At 43.7% G+C, this 15119-nt stretch overlaps 1 protein-coding gene across 21 annotated transcripts in view; it reads left to right on the forward strand.

Annotated features, from left to right (window-relative positions):
• RIMBP2 (RIMS binding protein 2) overlaps positions 1 to 15119 on the forward strand; it is an 877394-nt gene that overhangs the window by 713381 nt on the left and 148894 nt on the right. For all 21 annotated transcript variants that reach the window (XR_012725119.1, XR_012725121.1, XM_075322225.1 and 18 more), the window contains one exon: positions 7048 to 7199. Coding sequence is in view for 19 of the 21 variants with exons in the window: in XM_075322225.1 (XP_075178340.1) it covers positions 7048 to 7199 (152 nt within the window). In the remaining 2 variants the exon portion in view is untranslated. The remainder of the gene's footprint in view (positions 1 to 7047; positions 7200 to 15119) is intronic.

Raw genomic sequence — 15119 nt, forward strand, 5'->3', positions numbered from 1 at the left:
GGATGTGATGAAGCATTCCAGAGTTATTACATCATAAAGTGACATACAGTACAGACCAAAAGTTTGGACACCCCTTCTCATTCAAAGAGTTTTCTTTATTTTCACGACTCTAAAAATTGTAGATTTACATTGAAGACATCAAAACTATGAATGAAAACATGTGGAATGAAATACTTAAAAAAGTGTGAAACAACTGAAAATATGTCTTATATTCTAGGTTCTTCAAAGTAGCCACCTTTTGCTTTGATTACTGCTTTGCACACTTTTGGCATTCTCTTGATGAGCTTCAAGTGGCAGTCACCGGAAATGGTTTTCCAACAGTCTTGAAGGATTTCCCAGAGATGCTTAGCACTTGTTGGCCCTTTTGCCTTCACTGTGCTGTCCAGCTCACCCCAAACCATCTCGATTGGGTTCAGGTCTGGTGACTGGAGGCCAGGTCATCTGGCGTAGCACCCCATCACTCTCCTTTTTAGTCAAATAGCCCTTACACAGCCTGGAGGTGTGTTTGGGGTCATTGTCCTGTTGAAAAGTAAATGATGGTCCAAGTAAACGCAAACCGGATGGAATAGCATGCCACTGCAAGATGCTGTGGTAGCCATGCTGGTTTAGTATGCCTTCAATTTTTAATAAATCCCCAACAGTGTCACCGGCAAAGCACTCCCACACCATCACACCTCCTCCTCCATGCTTCACAGTGGGAACCAGGCATGTAGAGTCCATTCGTTCACCTTTTCTACAAAGACACGGTGGTTGGATCCAAAGATCTCAAATTTGGACTCATCAGACCAAAGCACAGATTTCCACTGGTCTAATGTCCATTCCTTGTGTTCTTTAGCCCAAACAAGTCTCTTCTGCTTGTTGCCGGTCCTTAGCAGTGGTTTCCTAGCAGCTATTTTACCATGAAGGCCTGCTGCACAAAGTCTCCTCTTAATAGTTGTTCTAGAGATGAGAAGGTATTTCCAAACTTTTGGTCTGTACTGTATGTCAGATTTTAAAAATTTGGCCTGTCACTAAGGGATTAAACCAGTATTCTGGCGTAAAAGGTTATGAAATGTCGCATCATTTTGGCTCAGCTTATCACTACGCTAATATTGTGCATGTTTTGGCGTTCTCACAGTCACTTTCTCCCTGCTCCAACAGTAGATTATTCAGGAAAAGGGAATTCGACTGCAGAGCTCATCAAACTCATATCGAGCCGCAATGTTCGCTATGAGTCAAATCTTTTACCAGACGTGCGTGCTACTTCTCTAACTGTACTGATTTATGAAGAACCTTAAGTCTCTTCATGGATTATGAGTATCTGACTTCAGTACAGCTGCTCATCAAAACCGGAGTGAACAACCCAAGACTAAATGGATCCGGAACTAGTACATTAGAAGACAGCAAGTATACATGGAGGTAAAGTGGATGAGCACAGGAGCTGCCTGCTCTTTACATGCGCTAGTCTGGTCCATAAATTAGAGCATACTATGGCATACTGAGATTTTTTATAACAACAGACTTGAGCTTTGTGTGGAAAATAGCACTTGTGTATTTGCACATAGGCTAACACTGGGTCCAGGTGTATTCAGTTGTCCACATGGACCAAAAATATGTTCATCTGAATGTACCCAAACAAGTATATAGGTTTTCAAAAAACTGAGACAGCACACTGATGCCATCTTAGTTGTATCCTAATGTTTCTTTCACTGACTGGTAGGAGATGTTTGAAAAATCTCCTTGAAGTTGTAGAGGTGTGGGCCAGTTCCCAGGGTGTGTATAAAGCCTGCTTTACACGTTGCAATTTCGCATACGATTTCGTATGCGATTTGCAACGTCCCATCGTATGTGTGGCACGTTCAATTTGTTGAACGTGCCGTACATACGAGTAACTCCCGTCACACGTACTTACCCGTCCATACGACCTCGCTGTGGGCGGCGAACGTCGACTTCCTGGAGTGGGAGGGACGTTTGGCGTCACAGCAACGTCACACGGCAGCCGGCCAATAGAAGCGGAGGGGCGGAGCTAAGCGGGATGTAAACATCCCGCCCACCTCCTTCCTTCCGCATTGTGGGCCGGGAGCCGCAGGACACAGGTAAGATCTGTTCATGGATCCCAGGGTGTCACACACTGCGATGTGTGCTACCCCGGGTACGATGAACAATCTGACGTGCAATTCTAGAGAAAGGTACGATGTGTATGCGATGAACGTTTTAACGTTCAATTGCAATCGCACATACCTGTCACACACTGCAATGTACTTACAATGCCGGATGTGCGTCACTTACGACGTGACCCCGCCGACACATTGTAAGATACATTGCAGCGTGTAAAGCGGGCTTTAGGTCTAGAAGATAATTCCTCTGTAATTGAAAAAATTAAAAAAACATATTTATTTCAGCAGTCTAAAAGTTCAAAGACAAAAAAAATTAAGAGACACTTACCTAAAGGGTGCTTTACACGCTGCGACATCGCTAACGATATAGTGTCGGGGTCACGTCATTAGTGATGCATATCCGGCGCCGTTAGCAACATCGCAGTGTGTGACACCAATGAGCGACGATCAACAAGCACAAAAACGTGAAAAATCATTGCTCGTTGACACGTCGTTCATTTCCTTAATATCGTTGCAGCTGCAGGTACGATGTTGTTCGTCATTCCTGCGGCAGCACACATCGCTATGTGTGACACCGCAGGAACGAGGAACATCTCCTTACCTGCGTCCACCGGCAATGAGGAAGGAGGTGGGCGGCATGTTCTGGCCGCTCATCTCCACCCCTCCTCTGCTATTGAACGGCTGCCGTGTGGCGTCGCTGTGACGCCGCACAAACCACCCCTTAGAAAGGAGGTGGATCGCCGGCCAGAGTGACGTTGCAGGGAAGGTAAGTCCGTGTGACGGGTGTAAGCGATGTTGTGCGCCACGGGCAGCGATTTGCCTGTGTCGCACAACCGACGGGGGCGGGTACGCTCGCTAGCGATATCGGTACCGATATCGCAGCGTGTAAAGTACCCTTAAGTCAGTTGCTGGCTCACTTCAGCACAGTTGCACTCAGGTTTCAGCCAGTTCAGAAATTGCTGACGAGGATGCCACCTCTATGGTCACGGGCTAAGTATCGCAAAAGCCCATGACATCACCGCAAGTCACAGCCGCAGGCTCTCGTGATATTTAGCATGAGAACGCCCTCTGTCATTGAAGTCCGAGATGCGCGCTGATCTCATGGGTTCAACTGAGTTCATTGCCACTGGCAACGAACTCATCTGAACTCCTGACATCACTGCTGCATCTGTTCACCAACTGCTGTGTGAGCCGCTGCAAGGACCTGGGGTGACCTCATCTCAGGTCACTGCAGTGGATGTCACGCAGCACGTTCTGTTCTTCATATACAGTCATATGAAAAAGTTTGGGCACCCCTATTATTGTTAACCTTTTTTCTTTATAACGATTTGGGTTTTTGCAACAACTATTTCAGTTTCATATATCTAATAACTGATGGACTGAGTAATATTTCTGGATTGAAATGAGGTTTATTGTACTAACAGAAAATGTGCAATCCGCATTTAAACAAAATTTGACCGGTGCAAAAGTATGGGCACCTCAACATAAAAGTGACATTAAAATTTTGTAGATCCTCCTTATGCAAAAATAACAGCCTCTAGTCGCTTCCTGTAGCTTTTAATGAGTTCCTGGATCCTGGATGAAGGTATATTTGACCATTCCTGTTTACAAAACAATTCCAGTTCAGTTAAGTTTGATGGTCGCCGAACATGGACAGCACGCTTCAAATCATCCCACAGATTTTCAATGATATTCAGGTCTGGGGACTGGGATGGCCATTCCAGAACATTGTAATTGTTGCTCTACATGAATGCCTGAGTAGATTTGAAGCAGTGTTTTGGATCATTGTCTTGCTGAAATATCCATCCCCTGCGTAACTTCAACTTCGTCACTGATTCTTGCACATTATTGTCAAGAATCTGCTGATACTGAGGTGAATCCATGCGACCCTCAACTTTAACAAGATTCCCGGTGCCGGCATTGGCCACACAGCCCCAAAGCATGATGGAACCTCCACCAAATTTTACTGTGGGTAGCAAGTGCTTTTCTTGGAATGCTGTGTTTTTTTGCCTCCATGCATAACGCCTTTTTGTATGACCAAACAACTCAATCTTTGTTTCATCAGTCCACAGGACCTTCTATCCAAAATGTAACTGGCTTGTCCAAATGTGCTTTTGCATACCTCAGGCGACTCTGTTTGTGGCGTGCTTGCAGAAACGGCTTCTTTCGCATCACTCTCCCATACAGCTTCTCCTTGTGCAACGTGCGCTGTATTGTTGACTGATGCACATTGACACCATCTGCAGCAAGATGAAGCTGCTGGTCTTTGGAGGTGGTCTGTGGATTGTCCTTGACTGTTCTCACCATTCGTTTTCTCTGCCTTTCTGATATTTTCTTTTGGCCTGCCACTTCTGGGCTTAACAAGAACTGTACCTGTGTTCTTCCATTTCCTTACTATGTTCCTCACAGTGGAAACTGAGAGTTGAAATCTCTAAGACAATGTTTTGTATCCTTCCCCTGAACAACTATGTTTAATAATCTTTGTTTTCAGATCATTTGAGAGTTGTTTTGAGAAGCCCATGATGCCACTCTTCATAGGAGATTCAAATAGGAGAACAACTTGCAAGTGGCCACCTTAAATACCTTTTCTCATGATTGGATACACCTGCCTATGAAGTTCAAAGCTCAATGAGGTTACAAAACCAATTTAGTGCTTTAGTAAGTCAGTAAAAAGTAGTTAGGAGTGTTCAAATCAAGAAATTGATCAGGGTGTCCATACTTTTGCACCTGTCAAATTTTGTTTAAATGCGGATTGCACATTTTTTGTTAGTACAATAAACCAGAAATATTACTGAGTCCATCAGTTATTAGATATATGAAACTGAAATAGCTGTTGCAAAAACCCAAATTGTTATAAAGAAAAAAGGTTAACATTAATAGGGGTGCCCAAACTTTTTCATATGACTGTACTGTGACAGTGAATCAATAGGATCATTGCAGGACCTCTTTATTGGATTACGTTGGATGTGAATTGGGGATTTAACAGGGAAATAAATTGGTGAAAGTGGGTGTCTCTTGTCTTTACTTCTTAACTAATTTTCTCTCTTTATGTCTTTCAGGTTCGCTTTTGGGGAACATCGTGGGACGTCGCTATGGATTATGTTGGAACTTTTTTGGAATTTTTTTTAATAAATTGGGGAACGAGGGCTTGAGTTGGGTGGTTTCTTTTAACTGCAACTGGAATTAGTAAAGGGGGTGTTTGTGAGACTCCTACACATTATTAATACCAAGGCTTGATGCCAGATTGCTATTTACAGCTGGCTTCAACCCCATATATTACCCCATTTGACACCGCACCAGGGGAATGGGAAGAGCTGAGTACTGTGCCAGAATTGGCGCATTTTATGGTTCTGCCACTTCTGGGGTGGCTGCGGGCTGCTATTATTAGTCAAGGAAGGGCCAAATAACCATGGCCCTTGCCACCCTAATAATATCAGCCCCCAGTTGTCTACTGTCCCTTGTCTGGTTTTGGAAACATGAGTGGGACCCCACACCATTTTTTAAAATTATTTATTCAAATAATTGAAAAAAAAACCCAACAAAAAACGTTTGTTCCCCTCTATTTTAGATAACCAGCCAAGATACAGCTGACAGCTGAGGGTTGCAGCCCACAGCTGCTGCTGTACCTGTGCTGGATATGAAAATTGGGGGGACCTCACTTTATTTTTGTTCTTAAATTAATTTTTAATTCAGCTAAACAGCTGTCCAAGCTATCTAGCTATCTCTCTCGATCTATTCTATCTATGTATGATTTACCTATTCAAGTCTGAATCAGATCTCATATGCATCAACGGTATAACATTTGAGTTTTACGTACACATTGTAATTCTTTACCATAAAAAACTCAATTTGCTTTTGGAAATTTGAATAACTGCCAATTTATAAAAACAGATGACATACGGATGACAATACAGCTTAAAATTCAATCATTTTTGGAAAAAAAACTGGCAATTTTTTTAATACGCTCATGTGAACTTAGCCCTAATGTAAGAATGTGGAGGAAATAAAAAGTAAATATTGAGTAGAGACTAGTGCTGAGTTCCGCCCGCAACTCGATAGAGCATCGGGGTTCTCAGGCGCGAATCGAGTAATGAGTATAATGGAAGTTAGTGGGAAACTGGAGCATTTCTAAACTCTGATGCTGATTCGAGTATGGAGCAGTGGCGATCTCTCTCGCTCATCACTAGTAGAGACGTCTTTAGACTCCTTAATGAATTGGCTATGCGAGTTGAACAGCACCTTAATGAATTAGTAGGATGTTGCTAGTAAATAGGAAATCAGCAAAAGAGACCAACACAGAAATTTATGAATGCAAATGTGTTTTCCATTTTATTTTATGAGTTCTGGCCAGGAGACCTAAGGCCACACTCACAATTTGTAAATGTTACAGATTCCCATCTGCAATATGCTCTATATACTTAAAGGGATTGTCCAATACTTTAGTATTGATGGTCTTTTCTTAGGATAGGTCATCAGTACCATATTGGTGGGTGTGCAACACCTGTCACTCCCACCGATCAGCTGTTCTTGTTGCCGGACAGATGTGCTCAGTTGCTTAGCAGAATTACACAGCTCCATAAACTGTAGAGTGGCTGAAGCTGGGTACGGCACATCTACGTCTATTCCTTTGAAGAGGGGTGGGTGTGCAGTGCCTCCCCTGTGGACACTATACAGTTGATGGAGGTATTTCATTCAGCAACAGAGCACATCTTTCTGCCGCTGGCACTGAGAACGGCTGATCGGTGAGGTGCCACTTGTTGCACTCCCACTGAACTGATATTGATGATCTACCTTAACGATAGACTATTGATGTAAAGTAGTGGACAACTCATCTAACTCCTTGTACCATGTTATGGGAACTTACATAAAATTAATAATGTAGAATTACAGAAGTGTTAGAAAATTATAATCTTAATAATACAAAATAATAACACCTTACTTTTGATCACAGGTCCTCCTATTGCACCTGAAAATGTTACTGTACATCCTGGACCTAATCCCGTTACACTGCTGGTTACATGGAGACCCCCAGTGCTGTCTCCAACAGGAACGTCCAATGGAGCAAATGTGACTGGCTTTGCAGTGTATTCTAAAGGACAAAAGGTAAAAAATAGTTAAGATATTGTTTTTTGGTACAATGTTTCTCAAATATGGACCATATAATATTTGTTTAAAGCACCACTCTAGCATTTTGTTTTGTTGAGTAGTGTTATAAATCTAAGTTCCCTGCCCCTACTCCTATATTCACCCCCCATCTTCATCTGTTATCTGCGTCACTCTGGTCAGCCTTCGCCAGTTTGTGACCTGCCGGCTGCTCCAGTGTATCCATGTAGCGAGCTGGAGGTCACAGCTCAATACATGTCTATGAGAACCTTGTTCTGGCTCTCATAGACTTGCATTGAGAGCTTGTGATGTAATTTCTGACTTACAGCTAATCTGAAGTCATGGTCACAAGATGGCGCAGCGGGACTGGAGCGACGCTGAAAAAAGGTGAAGACGCTGGTGGGTGAAAATAAGACTGAGGACAACATTCTTAGATTTACATAACCACTCCAGCAATGAAAAAATGAATACGCTGAGTGGTGCTTTTAATACATTTCTTTAATGATCCAACTGTCAGCACAGAGAGGAATATAATTATATACAGTCTAGCCAATCCTCTGTGAGCTAAACAACAAGGACTTCAGAATATGTCACATTTTATATACATAATACAATGCATCAAAATTTTTTGTCGGGCTGATGTATTTAACTCACAGAACATTGCCAAGACTGGAGATAGTAGTATCCAGTTCTCAGCTGAGAGGAAAACTTAGTTTGTAATATTTCAGCCTCTTGATGACCGCAAACATCTTGCAAGGATTTAAAGGCTAACAAGTAATTGAACCTAAAATACGTTAGAATACATTTCAGGATTGTTCATTACACAATAAATGCATTTTAATGTTAATTATGTTGCAAAACTAGAAAAAAAATCTCTATATTAATAAACTTTAAAGGCAATCTGTAGGCAGGTTTATTCTGCCCCTATCTCCAGCACTGTCACCAACTTAATATCTTGAGGTACATATAAAATCTCTATTATCTACTGCATTGTCGTAGTTCCCCATCACATCCCAATTGATAGCTTCCTCCCTATGTACAGTATACAGAGATATCTGGCAGTCATTGGCGGATGGACCCTGTAATTAGGTTTTTAGTTACTAACTTATGTTGTATAATCTTGAAAGGGAACTTGTCAGTTGCTCTAGTCCCCCCAAAACCGCCACCATGTCTTTAATGCACCGTATACTTTTTATTGCACCCTTTTCGTGGTTTAGTGATTGATGACTAACCGTACAATTAAAATTATGCATGCCATATGCAAATTAATGAGTGACCAGTCAAAAGTGGGCTTCATTCCCCTGGACTAATACTCCTTCTCATCATGTTATCATTGGAGGAAATGGAAGAAAAGGGTTAAGGCCCCGTCACACTAAGCAACATCGCTAGCAACATCGCTGCTAACGAACAACTTTTGTGACGTTGCTAGCGATGTTGCTGTGTGTGACATCCAACAACAACCTGGCCCCTGCTGTGAGGTCGTTGGTTGTTGCTGAATGTCCTGGGCCATTTTTTAGTTGTTGCTGTCCCGCTGTGAAGCACAGATCGCTGTGTGTGACAGCGAGACAGCAACAACTAAATGTGCAGGCAGCAGGAGCCGGCTTCTGCGGAGGCTGGTAACCACAGTAAACATCGGGTAACCAAGAAGCCCTGTCCTTGGTTACCCGATATTTACCTTAGTTACCAGCCTCCGCCGCTCTCACTGCCAGCGCCGGCTCCTGCTCTGTGCACATGTAGCTGCAGGACACATCGGGTTAATTAACCCGATGTGTGCTGTAGCTAGGAGAGCAAGGAGCCAGCGCTAAGCATTGTGCGCTGCTCCCTGCTCTGTGCACATTTAGCTGCAGCACACATCGGGTAATTAACCCGATGTGTGCTGTAACTAGGAGAGCAGGGAGCCAGCGCTAAGCAGTGTGCGCTGCTCCCTGCTCTGTGCACATGTAACTGCAGCACACATCGGGTAATTAACCCGATGTGTGCTGTAACTAGGAGAGCAAGGAGCCAGCGCTCAGTGTGCGCTGCTCCCTGCTCTCTGCACGTGTAGCTCCGTGCGGTGGTAACCAAGGTAAATATCGGGTTGGTTACCCGATATTTACCTTAGTTACCAAGCGCAGCATCTTCCACGCGGCACTGGGGGCTGGTCACTGGTTGCTGGTGAGCTCACCAGCAACTCGTGTAGCGACGCTCCAGCGATCCCTGCCAGGTCAGGTTGCTGGTGGGATCGCTGGAGCGTCGCTAGTGTGACATCTCACCAGCAACCTCCTAGCAACTTACCAGCGATCCCTATCGTTGTTGGGATCGCTGGTAAGTTGCTTAGTGTGACTGGACCTTTAATCCACGCTGCCAGAAGATCATTGAAGATCAATGGGGATTAAGATATTTGATTTTATTGTTCATCATGTGACATGATTTGCCAGAGCAACAACAAGCTGTATGCAAATCTTGTGCATGCTCCCAACATTCTGCCTTCCTGGAATATGCATTGAGGCCGGTTGTATGTGCCTCAGCATAGAGACACTGCGCATTCCCAGGGATGCAGAAATCATACTGCAGTGCTTCAGGGCTTAGCCAACTGCAGAGGACCTCCACAGTTACCGGCTAAAGAAAATAAGGCCGGTCCTACAGCAGCCATATACCAATATACCACTACCGGTCCAGCCAACCTGGGTACGTGCAGTGTGCCAGTGAAGCTATCAAGCATATACTTGGCTAAACTGAGCATTTGCAAGGGGGCAGATCATGGCATTCATGCACAAAATTGATAAATAGCTGATGGTGACATCATTCTGGTAAATAATGTCACTCATGCCCACAGGGGCATTATAACATCATGATATGGAGAAATTAATCCAGGATAATCATTCCTCCTTGACAAGTCAACCACTAATTTGCATATATGGGAGAACAGGATGATAACAACAAGAGTGTGGTGCAAAACTGGATGATTTTAATACAAAACAACTGGCACAATAAAAAAATTGGCAACACACTACACTTGGCATGGGTGTAGCAACAGCATACAAATGAAGCCAAATGAAGAGCAGCAGAGTGGTCCCCCTGGAGCAAGGACTCTTGCTCCAGGGGGACCTCTCTGCTGCTCTTCATTTGGCTGTGTGTTCATCATGGGTATGCCCAACTTTATGCTATTGACTATGCTGCCCATTGCTTGTGTTATATGCTGCTGCTAATCCATGTGTTACCTGGATCTATAACGATCATTAATGTGCATGTATTAGTTAATCTGGCACCTGTAGTGCTACTCTTTTTGTAAACCATTGTAAACCATTATACTGTATTGGTTACTATGTCTACGGTTTTTCCATTTGTAGTACTCCTTTGCCTTTAAAATGTCATGATCTGCTGCTAGCATAAAACGGATTGCAAGTTTGTATTGCATATTTTATTACATGCTTCATTACAGTATACTGTTGCTACACCCATGCCAAGTGTAGTGTGTTGCCAATTTTTATATTGTGCCAGTTGTTTTGTGTTAAAATCATCCGTTTTTGCACCACACTCTTGTTTTTGTCCTCCTGTTCTCCCTAGTTTCTTGAGTGTGCCATGAAGGTAAAATGTTTTAGTTTTCCTGCTACATTATTTAGGATGTCTTTATTATAATTTGCATATATGCAGGCATAGTTTTAAAATTGATATTATGGTTATTCACTAATCACTATGTCACAAAAAGGGTCTTGTTAGAAAGTAGATATAGGGTGCAATAACACAGTTAAGACATGGTGGGGGCCAGGGCAGCTGACAGGTTCCCTCTAAGCATGAGTAATCTGTGAAATCTAGGGGGCAATACTGAGGAAATAGTGAATCAATATCTCTTGTTTTTTGGCAAGTGTAAAATAATAATCGAACCAGTATGTTCATTGTGTTTAAGGGATTAGATTGGAAAATCATGTTGCTTAGTTATTAGCAAGCACTACCATGCTCGAGTGCTCGGTGTTCGTAATGAGTAATCGCCACTGCTCAATACTCGATCAATCATCTGGGTGCTCAGGTACTCACGGTGCTCGGCCGAGTATCATGGGTACTCAGAGGTTTTAAACACAAAGCACAGGCTCACTTCACTGCATGATGTGAGCACGCACCTAGTGAAAACTATTTACAGTCTCTATCTGGCTCTCACTGGGTGTTAAAACAACGTTTTTGAATGTACTGTGTCTAAAAACAAACAAAAAACACCCTCCCTCCCCTGAAATACTCTGTTTATGGCTGGCTGTGTGTGGGTAGAGATCCGTGGTGGATAATCATTGACTTCCATAATACTCGTCACTTGAGACCTTTCAGAGTGTCTGATCTGCTCAGCCTGAGCATCGAGCATTTCAATGCTCGCCCGTCACTGATACCTACGAGCCACCATCATCAGCACTTCCCGGCGCTGCTCTGCTCCCATCCATCATCTTTTGACCGTGACTTCTGACTGACCAGAAGTCAGAGGTAATGGTCACAAGCTCTTAGCGTACGTTTATGATAGCCTCGTTCTGGCTTGCACAGGCTTACAATGAGTTATGACTTCCGGATTGCCCATCAAACACTGGAGCAATCTAAAACTACAAACTACTGAAGACCAACCAGAGTGGAGATGATAAATGATGAAGATGGCATCTGATCAGTATAATACCAGGGGCAGAGATCTCATATTAGTAGCACAACTCCAATGCTGCAATAAAAACCCGCTGAAGTGGTGACTTCATATATTGATAGATCAGACTTTTATGGATGTGGCAATACTACATATGGATATTTTTTTTCAATTATTAATGGAAAAGTGGGGGTGATTTTTTTTTTTAAAAAAAACTATATTTTTTTTACTTTTCACTAACTTCCCATAGGGAACTTGAACCTGTGATTGTCTGATCGCTTGTGGTATAATACTGCAATACCTCAGTACTGCTGTATATAGCAAAAGTCTTCTTTTAAGCCAAGACATGCCTGAGTTTCAACAGAGCTCTGTGAAAGCAGGCATGGGGTTCTTTAACAGACCCCTGGCTGTCATAACAACTCAGAACCCCGTGAGCACTTTGCACGATGGCTGATGCTGGCACATTGTTAAAGAGGTTGTCCACTCTATGAGACTGCAAAGTTCTGAATCCTCACAGCGCGTATCACAGTAGAGAAAGAAGCTGTCACGGGGTTCTTCTTCCATATCACACAATCAACAGAGCAAGAGATGGCTGTATAATCCAAAGAGCATTTATTCCAAGCAAATCGAATGGTCCATAACATAATCCACAAAACAGAGGGTAAAATTGTCCAGTAGTGGCATAAAGGTTCCCAGCTTCTTCCAGAGGATCAATCCTTCTTCCTTCAAGTTCTCAAACAGACTGCCAAATCTCCCAGGTAAGCAGAGTCCACAGTAGATGGACTCTAGGCCCATGTCTCCCCACACCCTGGGACAGAAGCGCCTCAAGCGGCTATAACCTTGCACTATAGAGGGGGATTACTTACAAACAATACAATATACACAGAAGCAGTACAAATAAGACAGTGAACCAAGCTTAAAATAGGAATCTGTACAGCAAGATACACCTCCCCCATATCCCACCATCACAGAAGCTTTCAACTTTTTCTCCACCATTTAATTCAGCCGTCTGTCCCTGCTACCGTGTTTTTCCAAAAATAAGCCCTCCCCCAAAAATAAGCCCTAGCAGGGACTTTCAGTATTTTCGGAGCAAGGCTTAAATATAAGCCCTCCCCCAAAAATAAGCCCTAGTTGCAGTTCAATAATGAAGTGTCCGTGCAGCTAAAAAAGTTACAGATACTGCAGGACACTTTATTATTATACAGCGGGCACCCAGCAATCACACTCACCAGACGCCGAGCGGGAGGGCCTGCAGTGATCGCACACACATCCTATCTCGCACACACACAACCAGATCTCACACACACATCAGATCACACACAAACATCGGATCACACACAAACATCGGATCGCACACACAGACATCGGATCGCATACACATTGTATCGCACACACACTCACCACATCCAGCGACACTGATGGATTCTCGCCGGCAGAATCCTGAGAAGTAGTACAGTGAAGCACAAGGACCTGCCGCAATACTTGCTTACATGACCTGCAGACACACGTCACTTCCTCCCATCATTCCCTGCGGCCACAAGCATTCTTTAACGCTGGATGTGATGTGATGTGTGTGTGTGTGTGTGATCTGAGATGTGTGTCAGTGATCTGCTGTGTGTGAGTGTGTCAGTGATCTGCTGTGTGTGAGTGTGTCAGCCAGAAGCAGGGGAGGACTGCGTGCAGCACCCACCGGAGATCACAGGGAGGACCTTGGAGCCACACACACGTCCGGGTCTGGTAAGTGTGAGTCTCCAGGGAAGTGGGGTGTCTGCTTTTTTGAGGGGTAAACGTACCCTCCAACGATGTTTCTCCAAACATAAGACCTCCTCCAAAAATAAGCCCTAGTGCTTTTTTTGAGGAGCAAAAAAAATATAGTGTCTCTTATTTTTGGAAAATCATGGTAACATCTGATTTGTCTGGTTAGTCCAATCAGCTGAGTCCTTTCCCTGCTGCCTACACTTTGTGCTGCAGGTGAGGGTGAAGCAGGGGACGGGTCTGGCAGAGACAGGGAGTGGCTTCAGTTGTGACTTTATGACCAAAAATAGGAAAACACTAGTTGGGGTGTGAGTAGCTCCTCCAGAATCAGAAGAGAGCTGGTCACATGACTAAGTGTCGTAGCTAGGCAACGTGGCAGAATGCTGACAGGGAGTATATCACAAACTGTCAGCATTCTGCAGCCCAGGTACACACTTTTAATGACATACATTTCTTGTCATGGGTCAATAAGGGTTCTATGAAGTAGTCTCTGGAGATGAGATTGCTTCATAGCAGGCAGACATCGGCATATGTAAACCAAAATAGTATCAATAAAAGTGTCAGCTAAGCGAGCAATATGTATGAGGGCCTCTTAGTAGCCCACACTATGTATGAAGGCCCCCTTAGTATCTCCCATGAGGTATGATGGTCCCCACACTATATATCATGGCCTCCTTAGTAGACCCCGCTGTATGATAACCCCCTTAGTCGCCTCCTCTCTGTATAAGGGCCTCCTTATTTGTTCCCCAGTGTGTATGAGGGCCCTCTTAGTAGCTCCATCTCTGAATGAGGGCTCCATTTGTAGCCCCCACACTGTGTCGTGTCCCCCATTGTAGGTCTCACGCTGTATGAAGGCCCCCTTAGTAGCCCCCAGTGTGTATGAGAGCCCTTTTAATAATCAAAACTCTATGAGAGCCTCCTTAGTAGCCCTCAAAATGCATCATAGTCGTCACACATTATTAAAATTAAAAAAAATAATAATAATAATACTTTCCTAGCCCGGCAAGTCCAGTAACAGACAGCAGCAGGATCTGGGACAAATGATTCAGAGTTATCATTGTACTGCCATACACACACGACGTCAGAGCCCTGGCACAATAATGTCATGACATTGCCCTGCCTAGGACTTGCTTTTCTACAGGTCGCAGGCATAATGCAGCCTGTGGCCTACAGAACGGAGAGCAGCAGTGCAGAGAGATGGTGTCTTCGTGCTCTACCACAGAGTTTAACTGTATTGGCACACTGTGCACACAGATGGCTGCCCCATCAAGTCAGGGGTCCAGGGTGAGCACACCCTCTGCTCCCTGGTAGCTGCAGTATTATCTGACACAGCTCCATGAACAGAAGAATTAAAGAGTTACAGGTCTCAGGAAATTGACAATAGAAATGAGAAAAAAAAATGTATACAGATTTCAGAATTTATTTTCACCACTAAAATATAAAAAAAAAACTGAACAAGTTTGGGATCTCTGGAATGGAACTGACCTGGAGAATAATTTCGGCAAGTCATTTTTTGGCACACAATGAACTCCATAAAAACAAAATCCAAAAAATAATGCAGATGCGTTTTTTCA

This window comes from Anomaloglossus baeobatrachus, chromosome 1 (assembly GCF_048569485.1).
Source record: "Anomaloglossus baeobatrachus isolate aAnoBae1 chromosome 1, aAnoBae1.hap1, whole genome shotgun sequence".
Taxonomy (NCBI): domain Eukaryota; kingdom Metazoa; phylum Chordata; class Amphibia; order Anura; family Aromobatidae; genus Anomaloglossus; species Anomaloglossus baeobatrachus.